Source organism: Leucoraja erinacea, chromosome 23 (assembly GCF_028641065.1).
Source record: "Leucoraja erinacea ecotype New England chromosome 23, Leri_hhj_1, whole genome shotgun sequence".
Classification (NCBI taxonomy): domain Eukaryota; kingdom Metazoa; phylum Chordata; class Chondrichthyes; order Rajiformes; family Rajidae; genus Leucoraja; species Leucoraja erinaceus.
Window position 1 is genome coordinate 24,337,739 of NC_073399.1, and position 22,345 is coordinate 24,360,083.

At 46.6% G+C, this 22,345-nt stretch overlaps 1 protein-coding gene across 2 annotated transcripts in view; it reads right to left on the reverse strand.

The window, feature by feature from the left end:
* LOC129708398 (transient receptor potential cation channel subfamily V member 6-like) overlaps window positions 1-22,345 on the reverse strand; it is a 59,961-nt gene that overhangs the window by 24,860 nt on the left and 12,756 nt on the right. For both annotated transcript variants that reach the window (XM_055654116.1, XM_055654115.1), the window contains exons 4-10: window positions 21,000-21,140; window positions 18,382-18,480; window positions 15,837-16,009; window positions 11,006-11,155; window positions 10,069-10,281; window positions 5,445-5,531; window positions 32-108 (exon numbers count right to left, since the gene is read on the reverse strand). In XM_055654116.1, coding sequence (XP_055510091.1) covers window positions 32-108; window positions 5,445-5,531; window positions 10,069-10,281; window positions 11,006-11,155; window positions 15,837-16,009; window positions 18,382-18,480; window positions 21,000-21,140 — 940 coding nt within the window. The remainder of the gene's footprint in view (window positions 1-31; window positions 109-5,444; window positions 5,532-10,068; window positions 10,282-11,005; window positions 11,156-15,836; window positions 16,010-18,381; window positions 18,481-20,999; window positions 21,141-22,345) is intronic.

Sequence of the window (22,345 nt, forward strand, 5' to 3'; positions counted from 1 at the left end):
TCTGCAAGTAGGTGGCATCCTTCAAACTCACTTGATGACGTGAAAAGGCCCACCTAGCGCCGTCCTTCCAAAGTATTTCTTCGGTCCATATCTCAATATATCATGAACCTATCAAAAGGAATGACGTGAGAAATATTAAAATGGTACCAGTGAATCAATCCCCATTGGGCAGGCATCATACTTAGAGAGACGGCAAGAAAATAAGAGCCTGCACTGAGCTTCACAGTCTGTCAGTAAAACCATGGTGGCTCCATTACTGAGGATGCCAATCCCAGTGGTAGCAGGGCGAGGGGAATTTGCCACTGCTGTATAATTCTTGCGTGGCATCGGGGAGGACGTCGGACTTGGTAGTGACCCCTCCGACACTCGCAGTAGGGAGAACTCACATGATGTCTTTCATTTACAGTGTAAAGAAAGTCCAGGACCATGCAAGGGTGCTGCCTCCATCATAGCACCTGTGTGATGGCGTTGGAGATCTCGGACTTGTCCCAGCAGCTCAGTCCCAATCTTTGAAGGAGATGGCGTGGAGATCTCAGGCTTCTCCATGCAGTTTGCCTTTACCTCCAGCGTAAAGCTGACAGTACAGGTTTTTTTCCTGCGGCTCAGCTTTGTGCTTGAAGAGGCGACGCTGGCGATCTCTAGATTATCCTGGCGGCCAGTCTTTGCCTTTGTGTGTGTGTGTGGGGGCAATTTATGTGCAAAGGCACTTGATATACTCAGATAATGTTTAATCTAAGAAAACGTCTCCCCCACTATCTCTCAGATAAGATTTATTTACAGCATTTCTGCACCCAGTGACCATCACTGGACATCAAAACATTGAGTGGAAATTCCTCCACGTAACATTTTCTCACAGAACGGATCTGGAAACCTTCCAGCTTTCCTCTGGGCACTATGTCAATGGATGTTGTTGTTGTAGCTATGATGTGCAGCCTCAGGAGTTGGAACAAAATTCGGAAGTTCCCCGCTAGATCAGCGTGCCAGGGGAGAGGTTTAAATGCCTGGAGTGGGATTAACCCTGACATTTGAGTCAGAGACATGTGCGCTATTAACGGAATCATTGCTAACAAGCTCAACACCAGCAATCATAGGAGCCAAACATCAAAATATACATTCATCAAAGACAAACATTTAAATGCCAGTACAGTAAATGCAAGATTCATATGACCATACCTATGTTCCTCCCTACCTATGTTCAAGACACCTCAGACACTCTCTGTCGTCTCCGCGCATTCAATTCTCTAGGCCCTCACCCCCTCATCTTCACCATGGACGTCCAATCACTCTACACCTCCATCCCCCACCACGATGGTCTCATAGCCCTCCGGTTCTTCCTCGACCAGAGAAGCAACCTATACCCAGCCACTGACACTCTCCTCCGCCTAGCGGAGCTGGTCCTTACCCTCAATAACTTCACGTTCGACTCCTCCCATTTCCTCCAAATACAAGGCGTAGCTATGGGCACACGCATGGGCCCCAGCTATGCCTGCCTATTTGTAGGTTACGTCGAGCAATCCCTGTTCAATACATACCAGGGCCCCATCCCCGACCTCTACCTCCGCTACATCGACGACTGCTTTGGTGCCACCTCCTGCACCCGCACACAACTGACTGACTTCATCCACTTCACCACTAACTTCCATCCGGCACTCAAATACACCTGGACCATTTCCGACACTTCCCTACCATTCCTTGACCTCACTATCTCCATTGCAGGTGATAGACTTCTGACCGACATACACTACAAACCCACTGACTCCCATGGCTATCTGGACTACACTTCTTCCCACCCTGCTTCCTGTAAGGACTCCATCCCCTACTCCCAATTCCTCCGTCTACGCCGCATCTGCTCCACGGATGAGGCGTTCCACACCAGGACATCTGAAATGTCCTCATTATTCAGGGAACGGGGGTTCCCCTCCTCCACCATAAATGAGGCTCGCACCAGGGTCTCTTCCATACCCCGCAACACTGCTCTCTCTCCCCAACCCCCCCACTCGCAACAAGGGCCGAGTCCCCCTAGTCCTCACCTTTCACCCCACCAGCCGTCACATACAAAAAGTTATCCTCCGTCAGTTTCGCCACCTCCAACGTGACCCCACCACTCGCCACATCTTCCCATCTCCCCCCATATCTGCCTTCCGCAAAGACCGCTCCCTCCATAACTCCCTTGTCAATTCTTCCCTTCCCTCTCGTACCACCCCCTCCCCGGGCACCTTCCCTTGCAACCGCAAGAGATGCAACACTTGTCCCTTTTACCTCCCCCCCCTCGACTCCGTTCAAGGACCCAAGCAATCGTTCCAGGTGCGACAGAGGTTTACCTGCATCTCTTCCAACCTCATCTATTGCGTCCGCTGCTCTAGATGTCAGCAGATCTATATCGGTGAGACCAAGCGGAGGTTGGGCGATCGTTTCGCCGAACACCTCCGCTCGGTCCGCAATAACCAAGCTGACCTCCCGGTGGCTCAGCACTTCAACTCCCCCTCCCACTCCGTCTCCGACCTCTCTGTCCTGGGTCTCCTCCATGGCCACAGCGAGCAGCACCGGAAATTGGAGGAACAGCACCTCATATTCCGTTTGGGGAGTCTGCATCCCGGGGGCATGAACATCGAATTCTCCCAATTTTGTTAGTCCTTTCTGTCTCCTCCCCCTCCTCAGCCCCCCTGCTGTCTCCTCCCATCCCCCAGCCTTCGGGCTCCTCCTCCTTTTCCCTTTCTTGTCCCCGCCCACCCCCGTCCCCGATCAGTCTGAAGAAGGGTTTCGGCCCGAAACGTTGCCTATTTCCTTCGCTCCATAGATGCTGCTGCACCCGCTGAGTTTCTCCAGCTTTTTTGTGTAACATTCATATGACCATAATGAGTCTGCGGGATCTTGCGATCGCAGAGCTTGCAATCCCTTTGCCAGGGATGGAAACTCCAACCGCGGGGCCTGTGGACTTTAACATCATGAAGTCCCCGGCATCTGATAAGAAGAGGCCGACTTGGGAGGTCCATGCCACAGAGAGAGTTTCAACCACCCCGACGCCGCAGTTTCGATTGTCGGCTGCGAGGGCTTTGATCGCCCTGACTGCGGATGGTTTGACTGCCCCGACCGCGGGAGAACAAAGAGGAAGAAGATTGAACTTTATTGCCTTCCATCACAGTGAGGAATGTGGAATCCACTGTGATGGATGTTTATGTTAACTTTTATGTGGTCGCGTGTTGTTGCTTTTCACTCAGTATGGCTGTATTTGTAACTCAAATTTCACTGTACCTCAATTGGTACATGTGACAATAAACTGACCTTGAAACCTTGACCTTGAAATCTAAATTGTCCGAGTATTCAAGAAGTTCATCATGGCCTAGTACGGTAATTCCACACACCGGGATGGCAAGAGGCAGCAGAGAGCGATGGACTCAGCCCAGTTCATCAGTCTATCCATTTACATGATACGCTGACTCAAGAAGGCAACATCTATCATTACAAATCAACGCCATCTGGGCCGTGCCCTCTTCTCACTATTACTGTCAGGCACAGAAGCCTATGGTCACACATCATCAGGCTCGGGAGAGCTAGTATATTACACCGTCATGTTCTTGAACAACCCTCAGAAATCTAATCCTCCCTCGACCTCATGAACTATCATGGACTTATTTCGTTATCTACTGTAATTGTGTTTGCAGAAATGTTTTGTTTCTTTTACTGTCTTGCAGAATATTACATGTGATATATGTATACTTTATGTTTTTGTGTGGTCCTGCTGCAAGCAAGATTTCCAGTGCATCACTGTATTTGTGCATATGGCAATAAATTCTAATTGACTCGACTTGACCTTCCACCCTTCCCTGTGATCCCAAACACACCTCTGCCTCAAATATCCTTTATTGCCTGTTCTCCTAACCCTTCGTTTCCATGGCAAAATTCAACAGCCTCTGTCTTCAGCATACTAAACGACTGTAATAATATCAAGTCCTTTTACATTCACACGAGCACTCATAAAACACCTCAGTAAAATATCTCACCTGAAAGAAGTTTAACCGTAGATGCTTGTGCTAAACACACATTATTGTTGAAGCTTTATGTTATACACTGTGAAATTTAGTTCCATCTATTCATTAGAACGAAATTCTGGTCACGGGATTTGAAACCCTGGCAGCAGTAAACTGCACAATAACGCAAGTGACTGAAGACTAGCTGTTTAACCAAAACTCTCATACTGCAGAAGCCAAACACTGGTTCAAGCGTACATGAACGAACTGCAGATGCTGGTTTAAACGAAAGGTAGAAGACACAAAACACTGGAGTAACTCAGCGGGCCAGGCAGCAACTCTGGAGGGAAGGATTGGGTGACGTTTTGGGTTGAGACTCTGGATCAAGCGTTGGATTCTTGAGATGGGACTTGATGTCCGACTCGGAGAGGAGAGGTAGGAACCAGGACCAAAAGGATACAAGGTGGTCAGGGTTGGTATTTCTTTGTTGGTGCTTGGGCTTGGATGGTCCAAATAAGTAGAGGGACTTCCTTAGACAGGAGTTCCTCTTAGCACGGTGTAAATAAAGCTAGGTTGCCCCATGAATAACGAACAACCCTCAAACAGTGGTCACTAGCAGAACTATGTGATTCATTGATGTCATTGAAGTACCAAGTGTGAAACAGGATCAGGTCTTGGAGGTCAAATCTCCGTCACATTAATTGTACATAAATAAAAAGACAGCTGTCATTGTGTTACTGCTGATGCTGGATCCGACGGAAACAGTGTTATAGATTTCTACATCAATAATTGAAAATCTCCAACAATAAAAATTTGAAGGAACCATTGCTAATTAAGTTTATATTGTATATTGATTGGTTATTACTAACAATTATCACTTCATAAAAAGGCAAGCAACAAGATGGACAAGAAGCACTTCCTGTGGCAAATTTTGTTTAGATCACCCTGTAAATCGTTTCGTGACTTTGTATCATTGCAGTGTTGACGTTTAGTTTAGTTTAGGTCATTGTCACGTGTACCGAGGTGCAGTGAAAAGCTTTTGTTGCATGCTAACCACCTAGTCAGCGGAAAGACAATTAAGGATTACAATCGAGCCAATCACGGTGTACAGATACATGATAAAGGGAATAACGTGAATAATATTTGGTGCAAGATAAAGTGCAGTAAAGTCCGATTGAAGATAATCTGAATGTCTCCAATGATATAGATAGTAGACACTGATATTGGACACTGAGACACCACTCCTGGGGAACTAAAAACCAGTGCTGTAACGCTGATGGCAGCTCTGGCCATTTTTGCACCTGCCCTTCAGCTAGATTGGAGAACCATTTACATGCAAACAATGGAGAAGGTTACCTCTCCTGCAGCTACTTTAAGAGGTCCATCTGGTCCATAATTTCAGGGAGAATTGCTCAGAAGTGGAAGTGCAGCATTGTCTCAGTGAGTTGGAGAGGGTGAACGTGGGACAATTCTTACCTCCACAAACAGGATGGCAACTGCTCCAAATATGCTGATAATCTCGCCCAACAATCGCAAGTGGTCTTCACTGGTCACGTAGCTTTCCTGCCAAAATAGTCAAAAACATTAAAGATTGTTTCACGAATGAAGGTTTACTTTGTTGTATATTCCTTTTGTTGAGATGATCATTACAAATTCATGAGCTGAGTCAGAGGTACAAAGGGAAATAGAAAAGGCTCAGCAAGGCCAGCAGCATAATCAAGGACGAGCCAGACTCTGGCCATTCTCTCTTCCCCCCTCTCCCGTTAGGCAAAAGGTATAGAAGTGTGTAAACAAACATCACCAGATTCAGGGACAGTTTCTTCCCAGCTGTCATCAGGCAACTGAATCATCCTATCACAACTAGGGAGCAGTGCTGAATGACTACCTACCTCTTTAATGACCCTCAGACTATCCTCGATCGGACTTTGCTGGCTTTACCTTGCACTGAACGCTATTCAAATATCATGTATCTATACACTGTAAATGGATTGGTTGTAATCATGTATTGGCTTTCTGCTGACTGGTTAGCACACAACAAAAAGCTTATCACTGTATCTCGGCACACGTTGACAATAAACAACAAAACGGAACTTCTGAAATTATGAATATTAGGCATTTACAGGCGCATTCTCTGATCATTTCCACACAACTGCACAAGACACAGCCTCTCAATGATGTGCACCCAAAGGTTAACCAGCACTTCATTCAAACACCAAGAACACCACTGACCCCACTACACATTCTGTCCTGTAGTTACCAGGTAAAATCGTTGCAGACCAAACATTCAAGGATGGAGATGAGGGAGTGCAATTCATCACAGAACTGCCAATTGAATCCTGGTCACAAACTTAGGGCCTTGTGCCGACAAAACTCTCAAGTGCCATTTATTAATTTAACAACCATGAGAGCATCCCAAATTAAGATGACTTGGATAAAGATGATTTATAGCAAATCAATTAAAGGCACATAACAGCAGGTGATGGACACGTCAGTAGATGCTTGACCTTTGCCTCACAAGGAGGGCGTTCCTGTCGACTTCCACAGAACTGCCAATTGAATCCTGGTCACAAACTTAGGGCCTTGTGCCGACAAAACTCTCAAGTGCCATTTATTAATTTAACAACCATGAGAGCATCCCAAATTAAGATGACTTGGATAAAGATGATTTATAGCAAATCAATTAAGGGCACATAACAGCAGGTGATGGACACGTCAGTAGATGCTTGACCTTTGCCTCACAAGGAGGGCGTTCCTGTCGACTTCCATCTTTAAATGTCCTTAAAAACTGACAATCTCGACCTCTGACTTGAAAGCAACCAACACTGTTTCATGTTTAAGAAGGTACTGCAGATGCTGGAAAATCGAAGGTAGACAAAAATGCTGGAGAAACTCAGTGGGTGAGGCAGCATCTGTGGAGTGAAGGAAATAGGCAATGTTTCGGGCTGAAACATTGCCGATTTCTTTCGCTCCATAGTGCTGCCTCACCCGCTGAGTTTCTCCAGCATTTTTGTCTACCAACACCGTTTCATATTGTGAGGAGAACCACAAAATCTTCTTAAGGTGGGGATTTGTAATCTTTCTGTGCCAGGGTCCATAAGCAATAGCGGTCTTCTCAATACCCATTCCATGATTGACTATGACAACATTTACCAATCTGTTTCAGCCATATAAACCGTCCTCTGGTCGAAAAAATTCAATGACTAATATGTCATTAATTGCACTAAAATGTGACCAGTTATTTTAGGCATTTTATCTGCTGTCAAATTAGTTGGAAATATTCAATGTATGACTTAGGGCTCAGGATCTCCAATGAGTGAAAACCTATGGACTTTATGATTGGACAGTAATAGTTCTTGGATATAACCGAGTGCAAAGTGCAAAAGTTAGACCTAGAAACTCTGGTATTAGGATTAAGTGTTCTGCACAGTCCCACTCTACACACACACATACCATTGCCCACACTCTCTTCCTCATCCCCTCCGCTACAACTCACTTCCCCAAACAATCTCATTCTTCCCTCGCCCAGAGCCCCATTCCCCAATCATTTCTCCCCATCCTCTCCCCTCTTCCATCTCCCACTCCTCCATCTCTCTCTCCAACTACCCCAATGACACCCCATATAACCATATAACCATATAACAATTACAGCACGGAAACAGGCCATCTCGGCCCTACAAGTCCGTGCCGAACAAATGTTTTTTCCCCTTAGTCCCACCTGCCTGCACTCATACCATAACCCTCCATTCCCTTCTCATCCATATGCCTATCCAATTTATTTTTAAATGATACCAATGAACCTGCCTCCACCACTTTCACTGGAAGCCCATTCCACACCGCTACCACTCTCTGAGTAAAGAAGTTCCCCCTCATATTACCCCTAAACTTCTGTCCCTTAATTTTGAAGTCATGTCCTCTTGTTTGACCCCATTCTGCCTCTCCCTGCTCTTCTCCATTAGATCCATCTGTTACCCCCAATCCCTCTCCCGTCACCCCCACCCACTCTCATCCAACTCTCCAGCCACTGTGGGATTGATCTTTCCTAGGGATAGGACAGACCACGCCTGCCATTTCCCCAAACCCTCAGGATCCAGGCAGCTACACCCAAGAGTAGTCTTAATGAGAGTGGACAGCTATGCCTGCAGGGTGAATATGCCCCCAGCCTCCAGCAAGACCAACAACCTGCCAGTAAGGGGTTCCAATTCACTGTGGGCCATGACTCATAGTTTGAGAACTTAATTTTATAGCAACTACTCCCAGCTTAAGGTCTTTTGGGCTCCATTTGATTCCGTTCTAAATCCATCGTCAGTAACTGTTAAATTTTTCTCACCAACCAAATGTATAACAAATCTGAGCAAGGGTCCCCAGCAAACGGATTCCCACAAGACGCCTACGTTCAGGTTAACCTGCAGATTACAGTGTCATTCCTGGAGATCAGCATCTCAGCAACTTCCTGTCCTCCTCTGCCAATGGTTGCCCTCGAGGATGTCCTAACCCTAGCAGCACATGGTACATTTGTGTCATCCATTAGGATTTGTAAGCTGTGGACCATGATCCAAGATCCTTATGTCTTCCCCTGCTGTCTCTCTCCTCTGCAGCAGCTATATTAAAGCCTTGGGTGGGCGGCGCGACCGACGTCGCAGCGGCCTCTGCAGTCTGTCTGTCTTTTTTTAAATTTTATTGTTCTGTTGAGGGTATAGTTTGTGGTGGGTTTTTGACTGTGTATGTGTGGGGTGTGGGGGGTGTGGTGGGTGGGGGAAACTTTTAGATCTCGTCCCTGTACGGAGACCCGATCTTTTCCCTGCCGGGTCTCCGTTGCCGTTGGGGCCTAGCGCCGTGGAGCGGCCTCCAACCGGAACGACAGCTCAAGTCACGGAGCCTGCGGAGCTGCGGACCTACCATCATGCAGCTGGCCGGCTTCGGAGCGTGGAGAGCTGCGGTGGCGCGCTGCTGCGACCCGACTCCGGGGGATGGTGACACCGGGAGCTCGCGGGGCACCGGCAATGGCGACTTCTCCCGCTCGAATTGCGGGGTTGAGAGTGACCTTACATCGCCCGGCGTGGCTTAAACAGCCACGGGACTTGGTAGCGCCCGCCGGGGGCTCCAACATCAAGACCCGGTGCAGAGCCTTACATCGCCCGGCGCAGCTTTAAGTGGGCGTGGGACTTGCTAGCGCCTGTCGAGGGCTTTGACTTTGACTTCGGGAGAGGAATGGAGAGCAGGGGAAAGGCAAGACTTTGCCTTCCATCACAGTGAGGAGGAGATTCACTGTGATGGATGTTTGTGTAAATTGTGTTGGTGTGTGTCTTGGTTCTTTTCTTGTATGACTGCAGAAACCAAATTTCATTTGAACTTCATGTGAGGTTCAAATGACAAATAAACGGTATTGTATTGTATTGTATTGGAGAATATCCCCGATAGGACTGAAGATAGCACATGACCATCAACCATCCTTTTACGCTCAACCAACACAAATCCCATTTTATTCTCCTCACATTCTCATCAACTCCTCTCAGATTCGTCCACTCACCTACATGCTAGGCAATTTACAATAGCCAGTTTATCTAGCAACCCCCACAATTTTGGAAACCAGAGCATCTGGGAAAATCAACAAAGTCACAGGGAGAACGCGCAAACACCAAAGAGACAGCACCTGTGGGCAGGACTGAACTTGGGTCTCTGGAACTGTGAGATAACAACTCTTATCAGCTGCCCCACTGTGCAAGTGTTTACTGAAAAATAAATACACATTTGGTATGCAATGACTTTATAATGCGTGATTCACACTGAAAACAGAATACCAAGAAACGCACATCTCATGAGCCTCAACGTGGATTAACCTCACTATTTTAGAACACAATCAAGTTATTTAACTCTTCTCTGTATCAACCTACATTTGTGCCTCTACACATTTGTGGACACTACATCAAACATCAGCCTATTCCACCATCTTAACTCTGTGCTTGCACTCTTTATCAGGATAACCCCACATCAACAAAATGCTGACATTATATCATGGCCTTTGACTCCAAACTGTTATGGAATGTGACAGTGCAGCTAGAACGCTGGTGAGAAATGGGATGGGGAAACACCATGTACTAACCTGTAATGTTCTCTCAATGTATATTGTGGAGTCCTTCTCACTGGTTGCATTGTCAGGTCTTGGTTTAAGTGGCCGATAAGTGCAGCAGAATGTGAAGATGGTGATGTAAATAAGGTAGAGGAAAGCCAAGATCCGGAAATAATATATTGCATAGTTATTCCACTTCAAGAGAATGAGTTCTTTCATTGGGGAAAGGCGGAAAATCTTCAGTGCCTACGCAGTGAGATAGGAGGAATTAACTAAAGATTAGAACTATTGCAGATGCTGGAAACATGAAATAAAATGAGAAAATGCAGGAAACGCTCAGGAGGTCAGGCAGCATATGTGGAAGGCAAACAGAATCAATGTCAACGATTCATCAGAACTGGGAAAGTATCACAGGTCTGTAATTGACAACAAACAACACTGGCAAATGAGCATATTCAGTATTCAACAGCTTGGTCTCACCCTATCATGGAGTCATCAAGTACTACAGTGTGAAAACAGGTCCTTTGGCCCAACTTGCCCACACTGGCCATCATGTCCCATCTACACTAGTCCCACCTGCCTCCGTTTGGCCCATATCCCTCAAAACCCGTCCTATCCATGTACCTGTCTAAATCTTTCTTAAAACATTGCGATAATCCCTACCCGTCTGGCAGCTCGTTCTATACACCCACCACCCTTTATGTGAAAAGGTTAAAAGTTATCCCTGTTACCACTTGGCCCCTTCCATTGCTTCCACCATCTTTTCAGTAACTAACAATTAAACCTTTTTTACCTGTGTTTCCCAGTTTTGACAAAGGAGCTCATACCCAAAACAATAAATGCTTCTCTCTGTACAGATGCAGCCTGACCCGCTGAGTACTTCCAGCATTTTCTCTTTCTATAGCAGGATATTGACTTTCTGTGCTCGTTTTGTAAAGTCACTCTTCTCCCAAACAGTTCTTCCTCTTACCTCCTTGTTTTCACTAGAGATCACCAGCTGCAACACTGAGTTGTCATCGCCCCACGAGTCGATCTCGGAGAGGTTGTAGTACATGGTGCACAGAGGACCATAGGTCCTCGGGGCATCCAGCTCCTTCCTCATCAACAGGTGCTGGAACATCTAGCAAGGATAAAACAAGACAGCGGTGGAATGGGAAAGGAATGGCTGATGGAATCAGGAACACAGAGATGATGAAGCTTCACTAATGTCAGCTTCACACTGTCGCATAGACATCTGATATTGACAAGGGACAAAAGACCAACTGTCCATCAAGGCTGTGCCCCACACTTGAGGGCATTGGAGCATTTCATTTGAATACTTCCTCTCTCATTTGTCAACTGTAAAACCTCTAGACTTCATTAAAGCACAAACTAAATATAAACACCCAGAAAATCTACCAATGTAATAGAATGTGATGGTTTTATCAATACAACCTGTCATCTTAGAATCACAGAAAATGTATAGCATAGGAGAAAGCCACTCAGCCTATCATGGCTATCCCTGTTGAAAAATAGTCTAAACCTTATTCCACCTTCCAGCACTCTATTCACAGCCTTGTAGCTCACAGTTCTTCAAATTCACATCCAGGCACATCTTAATATAACATGGGGCACTACCTCCACCCCACCTTTCAGGCAGTGAGTTCCAGGGCCCCACAATGGTCTGGGTGAAAATATTTTCCCTCATTTCTCCTCCAACCCTTCCATCAATTACTTCATACCTGTGCCTTATGGTTTTAGATGTCCCGGCAGAGGGAAACAAGTCTTCCTACTTGACCTATCTAGGCCCATCAAGTGGTTTACTCGTTAATCACATCTCCCTTCAGCCTCCTCTATTTCAAAGGAAAAAAACACTGTTCAATCTTTCCTCATAGCTACAGCATCTCTCCAACCTAAAGAAAGATCATCAACCCTTAGAACTCTGATTTTATTTCTCTCCGCCAGTACGGTCCGAACTGCTTTATTTTGGGATCTTGGTGAAAACAAGTGCGTGGAAGGGTATTCACCAACGACGGTGAGTCTTATGTCTCAGCCTAGTGCGTGCAGGAAATAAGATTCTCAGACTGAGTTGGTAAGAGTTCAGTAATAAGATTAGTCATAGTGTGGAAACAGGCCCTTCGGCCCAACTTGCCCATGCAATCAACATGCCCCATCTACATTTGACACACCTGCCTGCCTTTGCCCAACTACAGTTGGTGTCAGTGCAACAAACATGCTACTGGAAGAACTCAGCTGGTCAAGCAGCATCTGTGGAGGGAAAGGAATGGTGTCAATGCTCTGGATGATGAGCGCCTTGATTACCTCAACTAGTCCATGTGGAGGCAGGATACCTATTTATAAAAAATTATCAGAAAGTACATTTCTGCTGAATACCTTGTTGCAGCTATTACTGATGTTTGAAAATTTATGCTCCTTTCAACCAGGATTTGAATATAAGAGTGAGGAATTCCTATTGGTTGTACAGGGCCCCGGTGGGACAGCACCTGGAGTATTGTGTGCAGTTTTGGTCTCCTGATTTGCGAAAAGCCATTCTTGCTATTGAGGGAGTGCAGCTTAGGTTCACTAGGTTAATTCCCGGGATTGCGGGACTGTCATATGAGGAAAGAATCGATCGACTTGGCATATGTTTCTTATAGAAACATATACAATTATTAAGGTTACACAGAAAAGCTGGAGAAACTCAGCGGGTGCAGCAGCATCTATGGAGCGAAGGAAATAGGCAACGTTTCGGGCCGAAACCCTTCTTCAGACTGATCGGGGGTGGGGGTGGGTGGGGACAAGAAAGGGAAAAGGAGGAGTAGCCAGAAGGCTGGAGGGTGGGAGGAGACAGCAGGGGAGCTGAGGAAGGGGAGGAGACAGCAAGGACTAACAGAATTGGGAGAATTCGATGTTCATGCCCCCGGGGTGCAGACTCCCCAAACGGAATATGAGGTGCTGTTCCTCCAATTTCCGGTGCTGCTTGCTGTGGCCATGGAGGAGACCCAGGACAGAGAGGTCGGAGGCGGAGTGGGAGGGGGAGTTGAAGTGCTGAGCCACCGGGAGGTCAGCTTGGTTATTGCGGACCGAGCGGAGGTGTTCGGCGAAACGATCGCCCAACCTCCGCTTGGTCTCACCGATATAGATCTGCTGACATCTAGAGCAGCGGACGCAATAGATGAGGTTGGAAGAGATGCAGGTAAACCTCTGTCGCACCTGGAACGATTGCTTGGGTCCTTGAACGGAGTCGAGGGGGGAGGTAAAGGGACAAGTGTTGCATCTCTTGCGGTTGCAAGGGAAAGTGCCCGGGGAGGGGGTGGACCGAGAGGGAAGGGAAGAATTGACAAGGGAGTTATGGAGGGAGCGGTCTTTGCGGAAGGCAGATATGGGGGGAGATGGGAAGATGTGGCGAGTAGTGGGGTCACGTTGGAGGTGGCGAAACTGACGGAGGATTATTTTTTGTATGTGACGGCTGGTGGGGTGAAAGGTGAGGACTAGGGGGACTCGGCCCTTGTTGTGAGTGCGGGGATGGGGAGAGAGAGCAGTGTTGCGGGGTATGGAAGAGACCCTGGTGCGAGCCTCATTTATGGTGGAGGAGGGGAACCCCCGTTCCCTGAATAGTGAGGACATTTCAGATGTCCTGGTGTGGAACGCCTCATCCGTGGAGCAGATGCGGCGTAGACGGAGGAATTGGGAGTAGGGGATGGAGTCCTTACAGGAAGCAGGGTGGGAAGAAGTGTAGTCCAGATAGCCATGGGAGTCAGTGGGTTTATAGTGTATGTCGGTTAGAAGTCTATCACCTGCGTCCGCTGCTCTAGATGTCAGCAGATCTATATCGGTGAGACCAAGCGGAGGTTGGGCGATCGTTTCGCTGAACACCTCCGCTCGGTCCGCAATAACCAAGCTGACCTCCCGGTGGCTCAGCACTTCAACTCCCCCTCCCACTCCGCCTCCGACCTCTCTGTCCTGGGTCTCCTCCATGGCCACAGCGAGCAGCACCGGAAATTGGAGGAACAGCACCTCATATTCCGTTTGGGGAGTCTGCACCCCGGGGGCATGAACATCGAATTCTCCCAATTCTGTTAGTCCTTGCTGTCTCCTCCCCTTCCTCAGCTCCCCTGCTGTCTCCTCCCACCCTCCAGCCTTCTGGCTACTCCTCCTTTTCCCTTTCTTGTCCCCACCCACCCCCACCCCCGATCAGTCTGAAGAAGGGTTTCGGCCCGAAACATTGCCTATTTCCTTCGCTCCATAGATGCTGCTGCACCCGCTGAGTTTCTCCAGCTTTTCTGTGTAACCTTCGATTCTCCAGCATCTGCAGTTCCCTCTTAAATACAATTATTAAGGGATTGGACAGGCTAGATGCAGGAAAAATGGTCCCCATGTTGGGGGAGGAGAGGGGGGGGGGAGTCCAAAGCCAGGAGTCTCAGTTTAAGAAAATAAGAAGTAGGCGATTTAGGACTGAGATGAGGAAAAACATTTTTCTAATGGTTAGCCATGATCAAATTGCTGGTTCGAAGGGCCGAATGGCCTACTCCTGCACCTATTTCCATGTTTCTATGTTTCTAAACGGAAATACCTGTTCCACACCTTTCCTAACTTTCAGAGACCTCCATCCGCTCCCACTTCAAATTTATTTTTAAGGAAAACAGCTTCAGCATGCACACTTTGAAAATCTGGTATTACCCTGATCAATTGTGTTTGAAACTTATTGATGAGTCCATAGCATTTCTATAGTTTGGGATGCAGAAGTATAACAATGTTAAAATAAAAACAATCAAAAACTGCAGATGCTGGAAATCTAAAATAACAGAATATGCTGCAATTTCTCAGATCAGGCCGTAACTGGGGAAAGAGAAACAGATTTAACAGAAAAACAGTCGCTGTTTCAATTCCCACAGCTGTACCTGATCTGCTGAGTCTTTGCTGTACTTTCTGTTGTTATGTTGAAGTCCAGGAATGCATAACCTGAAAAACTCTGCCCTCTAACAGGATTTTTCTCTGTGTCTGCAGATTTGATCACTCTCAATGGTGTCTCTTTCCTTTGTGTAAGATGATAAGTTTCCTTTAATAAGATGTTGATCAAAACCCATTTCCTCAGACACATCTCATTCCTCAACAAATGTTTTTGACAACAGCCTAACCCATTGACCATCTAGGTTTATCCAGTCAGGTACTTCCCATCTCCCCCCCCCCTCCCACTGCAGCTTAATAAGCTCCTTTTATCTCCTTCCCAGTTCTGACCGAGGGTCTTCAAGGATGAGCAAGAAATTCCATTTCTATACTTTCCTACAACCATCAGAAACTTGAAGCAACTCGCACAACCCAAGAACCTTAACAGCAACAGAATATAACAGATCAGCTTTTGCGCTACCATGCATTGTGTTTCTAATTGTGTTTTGCACTGATATCTTGTTTTAGTACAATCTATTTCTTTTCACAGTCTTGTACAATATAATGTATGTATAATTTATGTTTTGTGTGTTGCCTGAGTACAATATGTACTCCAAAGAGGTAAATGTTTGTAGGCTAATTAGCATGGTATAAATGTAAATCGTCCCTAATGTGTGTAGGATAGTGTTAGTGTGTGGGAATCGCTGGCTCTTGCAGGCTCGGTGGGATGAAGGGCCTGTTTCTGCACTGTATCCCTCAACTAACCTAACCTATGTACTACTGATCAAGCAAGTAAGCTTTCCATTGTACCTGACTGTACTTGTGCATATGACAATAAACTTGACTTGACTTAAAGAAAAGAGTTGACTGCAGAGTCTATTAATTATCCAACATGAATATCAACTACAAGAAAATAGAAACCAAGAGCTCCTGACCTGAATGTTTCCTTCAGATGCAGAGAGCTTGATGGGAGACAGGCCATTCTTGTTGATGATCATGTCAACTGGAATCTCATTCTCAGGGTCATCATAAGACAGAATTAAATCGTACATTTGTGGGACAAGGACACTGTTTGGCTGCAGCACCAGAACATGTAGGACAGTATTACCTGGTAAAAGAATATCAGAATGGAGGTATTTCAAATGAATGGGAATGGATCATGCTTTCATTCTTACCAGTTAAACACAATCTCTCTCCTCTGATCTTCACTCCCACAAACCAATGGTTACTTGGCGTTTTACAGAACCGTTCCCACCTCAATCTGTTACGTAGATTGGGCACAGAAACAGAACTGTGGGCTCATTGAGTTCACAAAGACCATCAAAGACCTAAATCTATTTTCTACTGACAGAGGAAACCAGTTGTAACTCAGCAGATAGAACATGGAATTGTGGAACACAGGAACTGGCCCTTCAGCCCAAAATGTTTGTGTTGAACATGATGCTAAATTAAACTGGTCTTATCCATATCCCTCTATTCGCTGCACCTCCATGAGCCTATCTAAAAAGCCTCTTAAACGCCACTATCGTATGTACCTCCACCACCACCCCAGGCAGTATGCTCCAGGCCTCCACTATTCTCTGAGTAAAAAACTTTCCTTGCACGTCTCCAATTAACTTTCTCATTCCCACCTTATTGCTATGCCCTCTAGTGTTCGACATTTCAACCCTGGGTAAAAGGTTCTATGTCTATCCTATCCATGCCTCTCATAATTTTAAATACTTCTATCAAATCCCACCTCAACCTCTGACATTACAGAGAAAACAATCCAAGTATCTTCATAATCTGCCTGTTGCACAAACCCCTCTAATCCAGCAGCATTCTGCTAAACCTCCTCTGCACCAGTTCCAAAGCCTTCACATCTTTCCTCTAATGGGTTGACCAGAATTGCACGCAATACTCCAGATACGGCCTAACCAAAGTCCTATAGCTGCATCATGACTTCCTGAGTCTTATATTTAATGCCCCAACCAGTGAGGGCAAGCATACCATATGCCTTCATTACCACCCTACCTACTCGTGTTGCCGCCTTCAGTGAGCTGTGAACTTGGACTCCAAGATTGCTCTGCACATCAATACTATTAAGGGTCTTGCCATTAACTACATTCTCTCACCTTACATTCAACCTCCAAAGGTGCAACCTCCCACCTCACACTGATGCAGTTAAACTCCATTAGCCATTTATCTGCCCATTTCAGCTGCTGATCTATATCCTACTGTATCTTCTGACAGCATTCCTCACTGTCAGGAAACTGGGTCATCAATCCATCTCATGTCTAGGTCATTAATATAAATCGCAAACAGCAGTGGTCCCATCACAGATCCCTGTGGATCTCCACTGGTCACAGACTTCCAGTCGGAATATCCACCTTTTACCACAACCTGTCTTCTATGAATAAGCCAGTTCTGAATCCATATGAACATGTCATTGTGAGCACCATAAATCTTAATCTTTGGATCAGCCTACGATGAGGGACCTTCTCAAAAGCCTTGCATAAATCCATGTATACAAAGTCCACTGCCCTATCCATCAATTTCCTACACCTCCTCAAAGAACTCAATCAAGTTAGTGAGACACGATCAGCCATGTACAAAGCCGTGCTGGCTATCCCGAATTAGCCCATTCTCTGCCAATGGGAGTAAATCCCATCTCAAAGAATTGTCGCCAGTAGTTTCCCTGCCACTCACGTGAGCAACACTGGCCTATAGAACTCCAGGTTATTTTTGTCCCCGATCGAAAATGTCCAATTCCTCCACAAATGTTGGCTGATCTGCTGAGTTCCTCCATCAGTTTGTTTTTTACTGAAAGATTTCAACATCTGCATGTCTCGATTATCCTGGAATTATCATTTTGTTCTTTTGGGATCATGTTGTGAGAGGCTGGGCTGCTGGGTTTCTGCACTTTAGTAACAGCAACTGCAGTTCGTTGGCCATGAACTGCTGAACAATAAGGTTTTCCCAACTGGATTAAAACTCCTGTCAGAAAAATCCATTACTTACCTTTCAAATTCTGGCACCGCACATGCCGAATAATATTTCTCTCCCTACCTCTACCCACACTCCCCACCTCATTGCCACCATCTGCTCCTGTCCCCCAAGCCTTTGCTCCAATCATTCCAGCCCTTGATTTATCCTGGGCTACAACTGAAGCCTCATTTTCCTCCTCCCCTTCTGCAATGGACCCAATCCCAGTTCCTACCAAAACTTTGGATTTCAGAGGCGACTGAAGTTTGCAGGCAATGGACTTGACCCAAGCACCTGTCTCCCTCCAAAGGCGATCATGTACGTGCTCTGATATCTTCCACAAAAGAATAAAAGGTGGAGCCGGTGTGCTTGGTAACTTTGTCAGCGCCGTAGGTTGCTATTTGTATACATTAGGTATGCAGCAAAGAATTACACTGTGCGCTTATTCCATTCCAATAAAGTATTCCATTCCAATCCATATCACTGGCATTCAGTCACATCCAGCTTCGCCCTTACCTAAGCAATCTTGTGCTGCAATGTCCGCTCCATTTTCAATAAAAATTCGGACTATCTCTTTGTTTCCAACACAAGCGGCAAAGGATAATAGGTGCTCTCCTGAAAAGCAAATGGAGCCAGAAGTGAAACTTGGAGGAGTGTAACCGGAATCAAAAGCTGGGTATGTTGACACACAAGATTGCAGATGCTGGAAACTCTATGGGTCAAGCAGCAACCATGAGGGAAAATCATTGTTGGTGTTTTGGGTTGAGACCCGGAGTCAGGACTAGATGTGCTCAGTGGGTCAGGCAGCCTCACGAGGGACAAATAGCAAACGTTTTGGGTCAGAAAGGGAAAACAGAAAACAAGCTTGTAGCAGTAGAGAATGAAGTCCATGATAGGGTGCAGCCCAAAGATCTCAGGATAACAATGACTCTCGATTCCATCAGTTGGAGACAGAAGAGACAAAGGAAAAAAACAAATTGAAGCAGAAATATTCAACAATATCTGTGAAGAGGAAAATAGTTGGTTACTGGAAGATGAATTTGTTGAGTTCCGATTCGGACTCTATAATTCAGTGTGTAGGACGGAACTGCAGATGTTGGTTTACACTGAAGATAGATACAAAATACTGGAGTAACTCAGTTGGTTAGGCAGCATCTGTGGTTAAAAGGAAGAGGTGACATTTTGGATCGAGACCCTTCTTCAGAATCAGTTTGACTCACCCGCCCGAGACCGGGAACTTGCCCGCCATGGATGGAAAACGCGGCGTGGACCAGAACACGTCCAGAAGGCCCGGCTCATACCCCCACCTAGAGGTGGGGTAAGTAGACTGGTTGCAGGATTGAGCGCACTACCTCGATGGTGGAGTGGGCCGCTGGAGGCCATGCAACAACCAGGGGTTCGGCTGGACCAGGCACCGCTCCAAGAGGTTGAGCATGTGGACTAGACGCGGCCTACAGCGATGGAGGACACCAACAGCTATACTTAACCAGGCCGACCCTGCATTGCCGCCAGGATGACAGGCCTTCATGGTCAGATCAAGATCCCTGCCCTTACAACAACTGAGACTTGAAAAAGCTGCTAAACTGACGACTCTCTATACTGCCTCAGTGTGTACTGCGACTATACACTTGTACTGTATCTGAGATATTTATCTAATATTGGTGTGAATCTCTCCATAACATGTGGCCAGTCAGTGAATGACATTCCCATCTCTGCACGTCCTGCTTGCATCCAGACCCACTGCAGCCTGTACACACAGGAGGCTGGCTGGCCACCTGGAGCCTGCAGTTGGCTGCTGCTGTAACAGACGTAGTTTGCCCTCAACCTTGGATTATGCTTGCAGGCATTTTTTGAAATTTCCCTACACCCAAGAAATCTGTGGAATTCTCTGCCACTGGAGGCCAATTCACTTGATGTTTTCAAGAGAGAGTTAGATTGAGCTCTGGGGGCGAACAGAATCAAGGAATATGGGGAGAAAGAAGGAACGGGGCACTGATTTAGGATGATGAGCCATGATATCATATTGAATAGCGGTGCTGGCTCGAAGGGCCGAATGGCCTAATCCTGCACCTTGGATTCTTTGTCTATGTATCCAAATCCTTTTGTAACTTCATGAAAACATTAATTGGGTTACCCGCCCCTCTCAGCTACCCACCCTATCCCAGAAATCAGTTTCATTTCTGGAGTGAAGGACCTCAGCTTTTGTCCATCAATATTTCTATCAGTCTGGTACCCTTTTTGTGAATCTATTTGCTTTGCACTCCTCTAATTCTCTCTTGAATGATCACTGTCGAATGCAATCAATCTACCACCTCCTCAGCTAACGAAAATGTAGCCAATGTGATTCTCTCCCAAAATATCTCATTCTGGTGTTAACAGGGTCCTCTCAATTTCACAAAGCATTTGGTCCAATATCTTCATAAATGATTAAATTATTGTTTGACAATGATTCTGCTTTGAAAAGTTTTACAAAGTTGGAGTTGTGGCATAAAGGTCATCCCAAAAATCATCGACCCTGGGCTACCAGGTTTTCATCCGGTGTTTTTGATGATCTCAGTTTGATTCAAATCCGACTAGAGGGATGTTTACCCTCTATAAATACTGTGCTGCCAGTATCACAAATTGTAACAAGCTTGTTACGCATCACCAAGTAAGCTCATGAAGTGAAGTTGGAGCTTTGGATTGAAACTTTCAAGCCATTTTCTATCCCATTCCACCCTCCTGAACAGCCATCATTGCCTCACCATTCCTTAACCTCCACTTCTGCAATTCTCAAGCGTTGATCTCTTGTGATCACTATGAGGGTCAGGTTTCTAAACCTGACATCAGATACAGCCTCCCTGGGCAAGGCCATCTTCTATCCTTCCCTCCTCTTTTAATATACCCGTCAGACTTCACATCCTCAATCTAGGTTTTGGGCACCAATCCTAATGTCACCTGTAGAATCAGTCATTGAAGAACCTGTGGGCAACCTCCAACATTTAAGGAGCTATATAAATGAAGGAAGTTACTTGGAGACTCATCTATTGGTAGTCAGAGGATTGAACTCACACAGTCACTGATTCGATCACTCTTCTGGGGTTGTGGCCATGGTTCTGATACCGAACCGGGGCCAGAACAGGTTGTACACTCACCATAGTACGCGATGCTCCCTCTACTGTGCCTGAAGAAGGTTCCAGTCGCCCGAGATGTGGCCACATCCGCTCCTCGGCTGATCAGTTCTTTAACTAGACTCGCATTCTCATTTGCCACGGCAATGTGCAGGGCTGTCAATCCTATTTGCAGATCGAATATTCAGTTATTTCAAAACTGGTCTTTGATTAATTACCTATTAAAGGGTCTGTCCCACTACGAGGTAATTGACGAATTCTCCCAAGTTATTCATGAATTCTCCCGAGTCTTCCCCTTGAGTCAAACTCGCAGAATGTTCGTAACGGGTCCGAGGGTGGATGTTGGAGTCCGTAAATATATCGTAGTGGCTCATTATGTCAGCCGTAGGTACTCGGGGCATCAGGTAAGTCGGGACGTTTTTTCCAGCCAGATAAAAAATGTCCACGAGTAAAAAAAGTCGGGTGGATGCCCCACGTACCTACGGTAGGTTTACGATATACAGGTGCACAACCTTTTATCCGACGATCCAAATAACGAAAACCTCCGAATAGCGACATTTTTTCGGTCCTTGAAAACGTTCACCGAGGGCGGCCCGCAGAGGTGACAGCGGAACCTCCGGTCGGTCCTTGAAGAAAGGGGAACTAAATCCCCATTCATAAAAGAGAAGATGAGGGTATATTGCGCGGGAGGGTTAATAATTGACAATATGCTGCTACCTGCCAGCTGGACTCACGATACACAGTGTATCGTGAGTCTTGCGTGGGAACTTTTTAACAGCGTGCAGGCAGCAGTAGATTGTCGCTCCCTTCAGTTTCACCCCACCTACACCCCTCTGCTTCCCGGCCATGTGTGTGACCCCTTCCCTCCCCTCTCCAGCTCCCCGCTCATTGCACCGGCGCGGGGGCTTTGTACTGTCTTCACGTCGTGATGCTAGCAGCACAGTGCCAGTCACCGGAGACGTCAGGACCAACGGAACACCGACCCCCAGGCCCACTGCAAGCACGGAGATCCCAGATCAGCAACTCCAGCCCAGCCCCGTTCCAACTCCAGAAGAACACGCTCCCCGTATGGGCAGAAGCTGATGGTGTGCAAGAATAACGTCTTGTTCTTGGGGTGGCGCAGCTCGGGCTGTGGGCGAATTGCCACTTGTCGCCATAGCGGCCCATCGGGGAGCGGATTCCTCTGGAGTTGGAGGGGGAGGGGGGTATTGTGCTGTTTGATCGCCCCCTACTATTCCAGGGACAGGGAGACAGGACGTTCACCGAGGGCGGCCCGCAGGGTGACAGCGGAACCTCCGGTCGGTCCTGGAAGAAAGGGGAACTAAATCCCCATTCATAAAAGAGAAGGTGAGGGTATATTGCGCGGGAGG